A 14,510-nucleotide genomic window follows, 5' to 3' on the forward strand; every position below is an offset into this window, starting at 1 on the left:
ATTAAGTTCAGAGCAGTGGTAAAGCATGGTCATTGTGATGATATCACGCCCACAGTGTGAGTGTTGAGCACATGTGTCAGCCTCACTGAGAGTCATCATCACCTCCATAATGGTCTAGTTTGGCTCTGTCCCCAGGCGAGATAGCAACATGCTGCTGTAACACAGCACCATGACTGGTGACGAAACAACTCGCTCAGTGATCAATTAGTCAATCAACAGTCAAACAATTGCCTCCATTTTGAGAATCAATCATCATTTTGTAATTTATAAGGAGAGAATGCCAACATTTGCTGGTTTCTTCTGGTTGATATTGTTATAAATGTAATATATTTGGGTTTGGTACTGTTTGTAAAACAATAAAAGCTTTTTGAAGATTTGACTTTTGGATGAGGTTTGTGTGTATCCATACTAAGGTCTTTATTACATTTACTAGGGTGAGGGGGGATTAGGCACTCCTTGTATCTCAATAAAAGTGTATACAGCAGCCTGTTTCATATTTTTGAAAAAGGTGAATGTGGTTCCTGCTACTGATTCACATATATTATCAATTTTCACTATTTTGCAGTATTTCAAAGGCGTAAAAAATAAAGTATTAGTTGAAAAAGAATCAATAGGTAATGAAAACAACCCATGCAGGGGCTAGAACAAAAAACAAGGAAATTATTTTAAATAGACTGGGGGGATTCAAGGGAGGAAAATCATCAATATCCTCTCACACCTTTTCTCCACGTATTTGAACTATGTCCTGCTGACCACACACATCATAACTTTAGAAAAACAATGTCTTTTCCATGATTTTCTGACTCACTGAGCCTCCATACTCGCCTGCCAGTGGGCTGCTTTTGCCCTTATTATACCCGGGCTGGGAGGGTTTTTTATTTACAGGATCGGCCTGCACAAAGGAGTTACGGGGGGCTGCTTAGTTACAGGCGTCACACACTCACGCTCACACCTGGGAGTTGCCGAAAACGGCCATGCTCTTGTGCTTTTGGCCAATGAGCAGTTCAATTAGATCAGTCGGGGGTTAAGTACCTCATTTAATGGCAAATCAAAGGCAGCGAGTGAAGGAGGGAAAACCATAATTTATTTATTTTCCACATCATTATATTCCCAGTGAGGTTCAAGCCAGTGACCTTCATGTTGCAACCTCACTCCACTGACCTTGAAGCCAACTGTCACTCTCACTCTCTTTTCCTTCCTCCATCTGTTTTTGAGTCTCTTCTCACACACTGCATCGCCCATCAACTGTTACTTCAAAGGCTGCCGTTCTGCAGCAGTTATTGGTTCCTGTGTTTTGGCTGCTGTGCCCTGAGAGAATTAAAAGCTAAAGAACCAGTTGTGTTTTTATCAAAGCTTCTTCAGTCTGTCTGTCATATAACGAGGTCTACAGAGTCAGTACCAGAGAGAGAATTCAGCTAAGAAAGAGATGTACATCCCTAACTTTGCAGCGAGTACCACACAAAAATAAAACAAAAATCCAATCTTAAAGGATGACTTCTCTGTTTCTTTCTTTTCAAAAACTGGAAATCCATTTTTCTGGCATCCCACTGAGCTTTTGGAGTGATGCAGCTACAGCGCAAGATTTTTTCTTTTCCTTTTTCTGGGCATCGCTTAGCCCAGTTTCAGCCCAAGCAGAAAATGCATTATTACATATTTAAACAATGCTTGATCATCTGTTGAAATAGAAAATAATATACCAGAGAACATTATTAACCAGAGCAGGCTGCATGTTCTATACAAAGACATCTTCTGAACTGATGAATACTGCACTTTATAATGTGCACTATGTAACCTCTCAGATGCTAATTACCACAAACTGCTTAGGGTGATACGAGCCATCAATCCAGTGCGTTGGCAGTGTTTTTACTCAGTGCTTATTAATACTTAAAAAATAATCCACTAGAGCTGCCGTGATTGCAAAAACAAGCTTCCAAAACCTCCTGGTGTGTCTTTTTCTAATCTACAACTTGCTGACTACAATTCCTCAGACTTAAAAATGACACAAGTGAAGCATGTCCATTCTTAACTCACACAACCACAAAGAGAGCTTTGAGAATAGCTGAGAATATAAACATTATCTCAGAAACTTTATAAAATGATATTTGTATATTGTGATTTATAGAGCTTGTGATGTTTTATGCGTTGTTGATAATGTTGAATTGTGAGTTGCATTCCAGAGAGTCTGACTTAATTGTTAACATGCCAGGACATCTGAGAAAGTGTAGCTTAAAGAGCTGTATCCTTCAACATTTGAAGTTGGCTGAAAGAAAGGATTGCAACTAATCTCCAAAACAAAAACACTGTAGTCGCGGTCGCTCACCTTGTCAGCCATAATCATAGAAGAGCCTCCGTGTACTCCCAGGACGGGAAGCTGTGTCTGAACGGAGAGGAAGTCAAGGATCTGGGCGATGGCCTCCTGATCGGTGCCATCGGCAAACACTAGGCCATGGAGACGAGTGCGGGAAAGAAGCTCACACACCTTGGGACACAGTAAAACAAACTCAGGTGTCTGTGAGTATATTTGTGTGTTGTGGACAGCTTTTGTATGTGTTTAAAATAATGAATCCTGAATGTTCAAAATATTTCTCACCTGTGTAATGACAGACTTTGGGTCAGTCTGGTTGATCCTCTCTATTACCACAGAGACATCAAGAGCATCATCGGGGCCCTGAGCCGTTTGAAGCTCCTGATCAGAGAAGTGGCGTGTCTGGCCCATGATGACACCCACACTGAGACCTGGAGGCTTCTGGGACGCCGCAGGCACCATCATCTGGGAGAGTAGGAGCAACATCCAGCCCACTACACCCATCATACCCTGAAAGCACACAAGCAAAGAACATTAACCCAAAGAACCATCTTGTCAATCCTAAATGAATGTAACAAAACTGAAATAAAAAAGTTGTGACAATATTTCTTTGTCTTGTCCCGTTCTCTTCCAGCTATCAGCAGCATGTACATGTAAGCGAACTACCTGTAGCTGTTAAGTTGTGCGGTCATCTTTCAAGATTGGCAGATTGTGGGTTAGATCCCAGCCAACATGTAGATGTATCCTTGGACAAGACACTTCAACCCGAGTCACTCCCGATGGTGTGAGAACGTGTGTGAATGCTAGCTTCCTCAAGCAAGTGGCTCTGTATGGATGAGGTGTGAATGGTTGAATGATGACTTGCAAATGTGAAAGTGCTTTGGGGGTCGCAAAGACTGAATAAAGAGTTATATAAATGCAGTTCATTTTCAATTTACCATTCTATATGTTGATATGTTGAGGAAGAATAGGGTTCATTTTGTTAACAATTTCCTTCGTAAAATGTCCTAGTTTTTAGTTACTTTCGACCACTCTTTCATTCACCGATGGTTAAGTTTTTAAGACTCAATTTGGGGTTCGGTATCTTGGAGTTGTGGATCAATTATGAGCTCAACTGTAGGAGCTGTCAAACTCACAATCTTCCAAATGTATGCATGACCTGCTCTACTTCCTGATCTACAGCTGCCCATACTTAATATGGAGACTCAAAATGAATCCGGATTTTTTCATATAAGTATATACTGTAAGTTTAGGCATTAAGTATAAGGTTAGTCAAAGAAAAGGGTTAGTAGTTTTAGTCTGTAGACATGTAAGACCTTTTTAGTCTTCAGATTATATTATACATTTGACTCTCTCTAGTCCAGCAAAAAATATCATCTTGGTTTTTTTTTCACAAGCCCTGTTTATATTTTCCCTGTGTCCTACAAGAACTCCCACTTCTTGCTATCTTTGTTTGCTTGAAAGAAATTGAGTCACACCTTGTGAAACAAGTTAAAATCGACTTCACTGTACTGTGGACGGAATATATTTCGGACCATCAGGATATGAGAGTCTTGTGTATTCTGAAAATGTCTTCAAAAACGCAGTAAGTGCTGTAAAAACGACCTGCTGGGTTTCTCAAAGAGTGGCTTGTGTTAGAAAAACAGTGCAGTATGCGACCTGAATGTGATTATTAGTGCATGTCTCAACTGAAAAAGCAAAGATAACATGATAGAAACAAACTGGAGTTGGGAGGTACTGTCCTCTATTTGTCCTCCTCTATTCAACAATCACACATTACATTTTTCAAAGTGTGCAACCATTGGTGGAGCAGGGTTAAAACCAAACTTTGTTTTAAAAAGAACTAATCGGGCTTCATGAGACACCCTAGATCTCTCTTCCACTGTCTGCCTTTATTTGAACATAATCTATGCCTGTAGGCAATGTTCAAAGTAAAGTGTTAGCTATTAATGGATAAAATAACCCTGAAATAAATGTAATGTGATTTACCCAAGTCATGGGGGTATGAGGGGAAACATTCCAAAACGCTGAAGGCACACAAGTGTCTGCATCAATCAATAACATTCACCGAGATGAAAAATAACGTTTCGTTCAACTCTATATCCTAACCGAATTCCAGTCTAATACAAAAGAGTTTAAGCTCCTGTTCCCACTTCAGCTCACTCTGTGTTACCTTTTCCTGTAATGTGAGCAGATCTAAGAGGAGCAGATGAGTGGAAGAAATGCAGTGTATAATGCCTTGGGCTGAATGAGAGCTAATGAAACCATGATGCGAATGCTACGTTGCATCTCAGCCAATTTCTTACACCACCACAGTCCAGCAGAGCTGAAAAACACCCCAGGAGGAAACATTACGTCCACAGAAATAACCCACTGTCTCTGTATTTTTTCATCCTGGCCTCTCCTCATTTTTTAACTTTGCAATCATGTGTGCCTTTCATCTTTATCCATTAATTTTCTCTTAATCTGCCTCATTTTTTAAACTGTTTTTTACTGTTATTCTGCCAATCTGTCTTTCCGGCTGGGTAAGTGTGTATATCTGATCCATGTCATCTCACACCCGGTCTAATCAGGCCAGTTAGACAAGTCAGTACTTTCCCAGCTTGCTCTCCCTGCCCTGGCGCCCACAGACTAGCCTGCAGCTCCAGCAGCACTTAGCATACGCCGCTAAATCACACACCGCTACACTCCTGTCCCAGGAAATTAGTGTCAGCACCAACCAACAGGACAAGATTACACTAACTTTCCCTGGAGTTAGCATCAAAGCTAACATCAGTAGATTATGAAGTGTGCTGTGCCACAGCTTTCAAAATGGTCAACATAGCAGGAAAACTTTGGGTCACTGAGTGTTCCCGCTGTCATGCAGCATTTGCATGTCTGATACAAATCATTTCCGCTGACTCCTGTGATGAGCATCCAACAGAGATGTAACCGTATCTAATGTCTTAGCATTTATGATAATATTTCCCCCCAAAAAAGAGACAATACAAGACGTTAATGTAACAATATGCAGCAGCATAATTTTCCAGTATCCTGCTCTTCAACAATGTGTTTTAATGGTAGAAGAGCTGAGTTACTGCAATAAAACGTGGGAGCTGTTATTTGTCCTCATTTAAATTCCTAAATTGTAAAACTGTGCCTCTAAGCAGCAAATTAGTCTTGTCTATTAAAGTTTTTATTTTCGTGGTTAAGTTAAATCTAGATTTGTGAAAATGACATGTTTCTCAAAGCTAGGAAAAACACACCATGTGTTCAAATGGGATCTGGCGTTAAGAGGCCCTCAAGCTGCTTCAGGGACAATGAATCAGAGGACATCATTGTGCACAATGTAACACAAACCAGAGCGATTTTACTGGGCTATAAGCACATCTTTTGGTTCAAAAGTGTTAGCCCTAACTCCTAGTTAATAAAGCTCATGTGGGTGTAATTGCTTAAATCTATCAGTCCACAATTTTATTCTTTCATTCATCGCCAATGAAGCAGCTCTACAAAGTGTCTCTAGATGACAAGACAAATTAGGCTCGCGGTTATGTGGCCTTGTTTTCCCAAAATACCTTAAAGAGATATTCCACTGTAAATCTGTTTTTTGAACAGCAAACACTCAACCTTTGTGTGCTTTAAATGGGGCTTTACAACTTACTCATTTGCTCATTACCCAACAAAAAAGATTCATCTGAGATTAAATGGATTTGAATGATGGCCGGTTTTTGCTTTGCACAAAAAAACCTGAATCTTTTGAAGCACAACCACGTTTCCATTGTCCATTAATGTTAAACACTAATCGTTGCCACATTTACAAATCTGTTTGTGTGGAGGATAGTTTCATGGCCACGATTGTTGGTTCTACTACTTTAGTTTTTCTTTTTTCTTTAATTTCTCCAACTATTTAAATTCTATTTTCTCTCTGTATCACTTTGACAAGTGTTCAGTGCAATGTGAGAACATTGAAATATACAATTAGAAATTTGGATGCTGATGAAGCCACTATTATTATTATTATTGGCCAGCCATAAATACAATTGGAGCGGCGAGCTTCCGGAGAGTGATCAACTAAAAATGAAAGTTTATACCAACTATGCAATAATAATTCAATAGAAATGTCAGGCCCTGTGTGCCCATCTATTAATTCCAATCTTTTATGTCCCCCTTTATTATCCTATTATAATTTTATTGAGACTTTCCCTCAAATATTGTCGTTATCGCACCTGAGAAACGTGTAGTTGAACCAAAAAGATGTGTTAACAAGAGCACAAAAGTTGCCAATAAATGTAGTTATTTTATAATTAACATTTCCTTCACGGCAAGAGAACACCACGTTAACATTCATCCTACAAACTTCTGTCTCTGTCATTAAATGAGATAACATTTGGCTGTAAGCTCTCTAAAGTCTCAAGGTTAGACAAGGTAGTTTATCATTTATTTTGTGTAATGTGGCACAGCCTCTGAGGCTTATGATAGAAATTGCCACCCTCAAATGATGTGTCATTTTCTACCAGTTCTTTTCATTAGGAAATGTTCTTTTTATAATTTGGTTTGTTAATCCCCACAGTACCCAGTTCCAAACTGAACATCAGGGCCAGATTTATGTACATATCTGCACTGGCAATCTACATGAAATTAGCGTCGGGATTACTAAAGCAGGAGCTAATTATCAGACTGAATTTTAGGTGCATCCTGCATATAAACGAGATTTCCAACGACACAGTTCAGCACTGAAATGGGGGTAATATGGGGTAATGAACCATGAAAGAAATCAACCTTAGAAAAAAAGTTGTTAAATGTTAAGTTTCAAACCTTTTAACACATGCCACTGCAACTACATGTCAAGGTTGCATCAGCGTAATGCATTAGTTTAGAGGAAGCCAAGTTCAAGTTGAGGTTACGTGACCAAAAAGCCACATCTCTCCACAATGTTTGTGTTTTGTAAATACACTGTGCACTGTTGTGCCTGTTTATTATTGGTGCATTTCTAATTCTAAGAAGCTGTCACTCATTTCTAATTAATTCACCGTAGCTCTCCTACACATGTTTCTGCTGTCATGGTGATTTTGCAGAATGCAGGATTATTAATTTCTATCTCCTCCACCACTACCTTCCCTTAGTATACAATTTAACATCTGCACCTGTGTGGTAATTGCAGAGGCTTTTCCTTGACAAACTGACCCTTGAATATTGGGTGAGTCTTAATAACTGTACTAGAATGTGCAGTCAACCACTTTCAAATACCCCCCGTTATGTGTGCAATCCTCCTTTAAATGCATTTGCATGAATAAGAGAGACACACTTCACTGATCGCACGCTAGCAGTGTCTCAGATGACAGGCAAACTGCGCTTCCAGCCCGGTGCACCTGTTTGATAAATAACATGCACATCGAGTGAATTTTATGTCGACTACTGCTGTCGGTTTTGTATTTGCAAAACAATGTAACTTGACGACAATGGCAAAGTTAGCAGTGTTGTCCTCAGTCGCTAGCAGCCAGCACATCATGTGGTAATGGGTGTTTGACGCTCATACAAATGCAAGATCTGCAAGTAATATACAGTTTAAGAAATATACAAATCATACACAGTTTTTTTTGTTGGTAAAATGCTTAAAGAGGTTATTTTAATCTTTATTTTTTTACAGAAACATTAGGATATTAATCTGAAGCACTTCACGTCTCATTTAAATGGAGAGCAGTTCTTTAGTATGTTGGGGGAAGATACATAGTGTTCAGAAGTTAAAAGAAGAGTGGGCCACCCACCTTTATTGTTTCTTAGTTTAATTTGGCTGCTGCAGTAATGTGAGAAGCTAGCCAAGCTTGTCACATTAGCAAGCAGTCTGTGCTAAGTTGTGTCTCAGTTGGGTAAAAGAAAAATTAAAAACACTTTGCAGATGGTGGTGTGACGTCTTTAAGCACATATTGGAGAATGTTTTAAAAGGTGTGGAATCCTTTGAAAACAACATTTTGAAGCTTTGTGTGTATTTTTGTTTTAATTGGCAGTAGCTATCCAAAATCAGTTTGATGGCAGTACATGTAATAAATCATTTCATTTCATTAGCTATGAACATCTTGTCTTCTAAAATAAAAAATAGAGCAGTGTCAGAGGTGTTACATAAGAAGCTGCACACAGTGTTGATCATGAAATACGTATCCCTGCCTGCAGTTAGCATGTCATGTGTGGTTTGAATTAGGTAAACAGGTGAATCTCTCTTCATCAAGGTAAGAAGCTACATATTCAACCTTGGTGAGGGAACATTTAACCTTCAATATATGTATTTCTATTTCTGAAAGGATTCAAATAGTTCCATTTTAAAGTCAGAAATAAAAAATCGAAGGAAAATATTCCTTAGAGGACAATAAGTAGTGCTGCGTAAAAAGGATGTTTGTCCTGAATATGTTTGTTGAATATTTACATACACTTTGAAACTGTGTTGTTTTTTAAAATGTGAGGTTAAGAGAGAGGCTTTAGAGAGAAAGTCTAACAGCCACGTAAATGTTACAGCAATGCACACACAGATCCAGCACCACATCTATGTTTAATTGGTTTAAGCAAATGTCTCCGATACTGACAGCTTAACATTTATCCAGTTGTCATTTTGCATTTAATCACTTTTAACTCATAAGATGGTATTTAAAAATGACACTTGAAATATTGCCCTAACATATTCGTCTGAAAGAACAGCAGTTTAATGTTCTGATCCTCAACTATCAGCACAAGTTATAATTATCTTGAGATTTTTCTTTTCTTCTTTATGCACATACTTTGCCCATATTTCTTTGAGGAGATCTGCTATATCAGTAAATCACTCAGTGAAGTAATGTATCACCTCAGTGTCACTATTGTATTTTGTATAAAGATATATAGACAATTAAGAAATGTCCTCTAAGACCACAGCTCAAGTGAGAAGAATGAACATTTTTAAAGGATGTTTCTGCAATAGCAGTGCTTAAAATGCATAGGATTTAGTGTATTTATTCCATATTTAGTCAATCAAATGTTCAAGTGTCAGTACAAATGCAAAACGACCCTGAGCCTCTGCCCATCACCCGTGGGATGCCACAAGGTAGTGTCTGGGGCCTCCTACCTTGTAAGGTATTTCTGTACTTAGCAAAACAAACCACTCCAAAGTCTGCCTACACACTTTCTTTAATGCAGGAACAACTTTCTTGCCACAGCAGCTAAGACCGAAGGATATTTCTTCCTCTCCGAAGTTTTACACAGCTCCGTCAAAAGTTCCCTGAAATAACAAATCCTAATCTTGCACACGTCACATCACAGATATACATTTGGTTTAACAAATAGATAGCCCGAACTATTTTATACACATTTTTTTGATCCATGTTATTTCAATTATGATGTTAATCCATGTACGGGAGTGGACACCTACAAAAGTCGTGTTGGCGGGATTCAGTTCTTCAGGTTTCAAAGGTAGGACTGAGCATGTCTGTTGTCTTTTGTGATTATATGTCTTTTATTGGTGTCAATTATACTTTTTAGTCTGCTTACTGAAAGGAATGTGGTTCATGTTATACAATATATTCCCTTTTCTTAATATTAGACATTAAATATATTGTTATGATGCATATTGTTTTTAAAAATGTATGAGAATAGTTTAAGGTTTTAACAAACCAAACACATTTGATATTGAAATGACTCCCTGCAATTTTGCAACAAGGTACAAGCTTAATGTTTATTTTGAAGGCACAGCAACAGTACACTTAAATATGGAAATGTTAGCAACAGAGAAAGAAATACATCATAGTCCATTATTATTCACAAACTTAACACTAATGCCCTTTTACCTGTACTACAACTCCCTGATAAAAACTTCAATTGGCTCAATTGAAAGCAACTTAAGCGCATCCTGTCTGAATATCTCTTATTACAGGAGCACTTTCAGATTATATTTAAATATGATTTTGTCTGACCTGGGAGCACCAAGGTTTGTATTTCCCAAGATTGCTCTGTATTTACTAACAAGCAGTGTGCATCATTATCCACCCACCCAGAGTTTGAATCGCAAACACAAATGTTCGTTGTCTTTATTTGACTGCCGATTATGGTAAGAGGTCTTGTTTGAAATATCACATTTTAATTTTTTTAACCATGATGCAAGTGCCTTCCTGCTAGTCCTCGATAAAACCGCTTTTCAGCTAGACCGTCTTTTAACAGCCCAACAGCCTTTTTCCACATAAAACTTTTAGCAATGCTGAGAAATGTGTGTCCATGTGTTGAGGGACACACTTTTGGCCAAATCTATCTTCTTTTTTTAAGCTTGTGGTACATGTGGAACCCGGGGAACAGAAAATGTCTGCAAAAGTTCTGTCATTAATATTTTATTGGTAATAAATATGAATAAACAAGGACAATGCCAAACAGGAGAAAGGACTCACTTCCTCATTCATCAGGGGACTGCTTTGTGGGTTTTTTATGTGCATGGCTTCATCTTTGTGTTTGACTTTGAGGGCATTTGTGTTTTTGTGCAGCAGGATGTGAAGCAAAGGAAATACACAACCCCTGCAGAGGGAACTTAAAGGCCAAAGATGAGGGTTGGGCAAAGGGAAGAAAAGGCATAAAAATGAAGTTATTATGAAGCCGAGCCACGGTGGTGAAGTGTATAGTTAGCTAAATCTGACCTTGGAGAGATGGAGAGGCTTTATTATTATTAAGTTGATTTTACATTATAGTTTTACTTTCTTGAACTTTAATAGAATTTCCCTTTTAAAGATGTGAAGGTGAAGCCTGGGGTTTGCATATAATAAAGATGTAACCTGGTAAAGAACATGCATTATACGACATAGCGACACGATAAATGGATATAATCAAACAGATAGCAAGTCAGACACTTTGGAGGATTTGTCTGTGTACATGTCAAATGCATTAAACGTGTATTCATTATAAACCGAACGTTAAAAGAGTATCTCGCCCCAAACTGTATGAGCAGCAGGGTGACAAGAAAAGCGAAGTAAGATGAGCTCAGACTGGGCCATCCTTATGAATATACGATTTGAGAGCTTTGAATTATTGAAGGGACCTGAAAATTTAAAATGAGACACAGTGGTTGTAGACAATCATTGGTAAGCCTCATTAGACAACGTCATGTAATGATGGAATAAATTTCTCTTTGAATTTTTTACCAAAAACTGAATTTGTACTCATTTTAATGCATGTCAAGTGCACTGCTCTCTCAAACAATCTATTATGGATGAATTTGAAGACATTTATTAATTCACCAATGCTTTTCTACGGACTACACATTGCTGTAATAAGTTGAGGAAATAAGAGTATTGGTTTGACAGTTTTGAAGCCAGACACATGTTGAAAGACAACCGCAAATAACTGTAGATAGATTCAATAATGGATATTTCAGCTGCTCCTACTCCTTTGTGATTCATTTGGCTTGTTAACAAAACTGCATTTTAAAAATAAGCATTTTTCTGAAGAAACATTGTCCATGCAGAATGTTTTTTCCCCTTCTGCTTGAGCCCCTTTTAGACATGCACATTATCTCGTGATGTGCTGCCAGTCTCGCATGTCGGGCTCATGTTGGGAAAAGAGCCAGAATCTATCCCGTTACAGTCACGACAGCTATCTTGCTACGTTGGACCGAGTAAAAAAGGCTACAGCAGCAGAAGGTCAAATAAAAGTCATGGTCTAAGTGTAATTATCATCTCTTATGCAAACAAAAAAAATATATAAATACATAAGGGTGAATGAATAAATGTTAAGTTATTGAGGAGATTTTGGGCAGTTAGATTCGTCCATAAACTTACGTTTTTCACACATTTTTGGATAGAAATCTTTATGATGCTATATGACATTGAGTATTAAAGTATTAATGAAATGAAACCATGTAGTTAGTTAAAAGAAGACAAATATTTCAACACAATTGTGAAGAATCATGTAAAAATATTATATTTTCAAAAAGCAGATCTGCTCATCTGCTCACACTATAGCCTCATACAACAACAGACACTAACAGAACAGAAACTGCATAATGGAAACATCTCACTTAACCAAAAAAAAAAGTATAGTATATAATATAGAGGTACTTCAAGGCGAAGTGTTAAGTAAAAAAATAAAAGCTCCTCCAATCATAATCATCAGACCCGTTTCCATTTCTGCCAAATGCTCTATCTAATGAATTATGATACTGATGTGAAATATATTAGGGGATTTACTACTGAGAAATGGGGGCGAGCGTCCCTTATGCTCATGACAGTCATTAATTAAGACTCTAATGCGAAATATGTTTAAAAATCTAACGCTGATGAAGCCTGTGAGTGGTTTGAAAACACTCAATTATTATTTCTGTCTCATCACTCTTCTCTATCAGTGACAACACCTTGTGGGTCTTTCCATAATGATCCTGTTGGGTTTGGATGGATCTGAACAATGATGCTGTGGAAATAATTAACGTCCGTGGTCCAGGCAAACACATTACAGATTTACAAAAGGCTCCAACATGGGATCTGTCTTTAATCATACATCTCTGGGCACCAGTGTGTGGTCAACATGTGTTTTTGATGTGTTGCTTATCACTGTTAAAAGCTGCACTTGGCAGGAGGAGAGAGAGGATTCAAATGTTCCCACATCACCAGCTGCCCCGTCTGGCTGAGACAGCACCTGTCGCCACTCGCCAGCGTGGAACGAGCATTTTACCTGGAGCAATATATTTTGGATGATTTGCAGATACTTTGGGAATATTTTTGGCCTCTGCTTCTTTGCTGCCTGGCAGAGTTCTCAACGAGATCATGCGGGGGAAAAAAGGCTACACGCTGACACACTAAATCATGGAGGAAATGAGGTCCCATTGATGAAATAAATCTGGTGAAAATCATGACATGTTTTAGATTTCCTGTCAAGATATCCGTGTCATATTATTAGACGATGCTGTTAACACTTGAGCACATTTATGGCAAGATGCATCTCAGTTACTTAACTGTCATTGCCTTTTTCAGTATACCAAATCATGAGAATTACAGGTTCAATTGCAGTGTAATTTTGTTGTTTTGATCTTACTTCACAATAATGGATTATTATGGTCTACTTTAAAGGCTTTTATTGGTATGCAAATGTTGTGTTTTTCATCAGGAAATTAACTACACAAATCGCAGGTTTTCAGTTATTTGTTTACATACTTATTGTGATGGAAACTTCTGAAGCAATGGAAACGAAACTCAGAGAGACACGGGAAAAGCTGGAACTTTGATGGCAAACACTGTAGGTTTATTATGAAGTGAACGGCCGGAGAATTGACAAGACATTAGCTGCAGCCACGAGTTGACACAGCGGTTGCCCGACCAACTCTCCTGATCTCTACTACAATACGAGGTTTTAACCAGTTCAGAATGAACAATAAACTTCCTTCAGTCGCCAGACTAAACAAATATGGATCCTGAATCTAACTAAAGCTGTCGCACATTAAATAAGAATGCATGCCAGGGAACCTACGTTCCTGGTAGGGAGGGCTTCTAGATGTCCTTAAACAATAAACTAATCTCAGGTCAGCTTGTGCTCAGTCATAGACTGGCATCAACAAAGCGCCTAAGCTGCCCCAATTTTAGGGAGATTACAGCAACCCCGAAGGCCAAAGAACTATGCCATGGGAATAGAGACAGAGGAAGGAGATAATTATGAACTAGGTAAAAGGTAAGCAAATACCTAAGCAAAATATTCCCTAACACTTTTCAAAGCAGTGATAAAGTTAGAGGAAAATTGCAAAGTATAAAATCTACTTTAGCACCACTTTGCAGCACTTAAATTAGGATCTGTGTACATATTTACTGGCTGATCTATATAGGTGAAGTTACATTATTTTGATTACTTTAATAGCATTTAATAGCAAGGCATAATCATGCACGGCTCACCTCGCTTCACAAATGTCGACAGAGAAAAGTCAACAACATAATCAATAAAAGCAGAGTCAGTGCTCCGGGAAGTCTCCTCTGTTCTGTGTTTGTACAAATTGGAGAAAAGACAGAGACCTTTGACTTACAAAGTATAAGTGGGAAGAGATAAAAGCATGGAGGACTTTAACCAAATCAATAGTAGTTAAAGGAAACAGCTTAATTTTTGTGGAGGAACCGGTCAAACATCTTCTAAACAACTCTTCTTAATATGGGGGACTCATATTTTCCTCTTTTTATCATAAACATGCCCCTGTACATTTTCCTAAAGGTATGACCTCGGATGTACATCTGTATAGGTGGGAAATATA

General features: G+C 38.2%; 1 protein-coding gene across 1 annotated transcript in view; it reads right to left on the reverse strand.

Annotated features, from left to right (window-relative positions):
• Positions 1–14,510, reverse strand: part of grin2ab (glutamate receptor, ionotropic, N-methyl D-aspartate 2A, b) — an 88,382-nt gene that overhangs the window by 65,703 nt on the left and 8,169 nt on the right. Inside the window, exons 3-4 of the mRNA XM_063884164.1 lie at positions 2,591–2,815; positions 2,321–2,479 (exon numbers count right to left, since the gene is read on the reverse strand). Of these exons, the coding sequence (XP_063740234.1) occupies positions 2,321–2,479; positions 2,591–2,815 (384 nt within the window). The remainder of the gene's footprint in view (positions 1–2,320; positions 2,480–2,590; positions 2,816–14,510) is intronic.

The sequence above is a fragment of the Eleginops maclovinus genome, chromosome 5 (genome assembly GCF_036324505.1).
Source record: "Eleginops maclovinus isolate JMC-PN-2008 ecotype Puerto Natales chromosome 5, JC_Emac_rtc_rv5, whole genome shotgun sequence".
In the NCBI taxonomy this organism is placed as follows: Eukaryota; Metazoa; Chordata; class Actinopteri; order Perciformes; family Eleginopidae; genus Eleginops; species Eleginops maclovinus.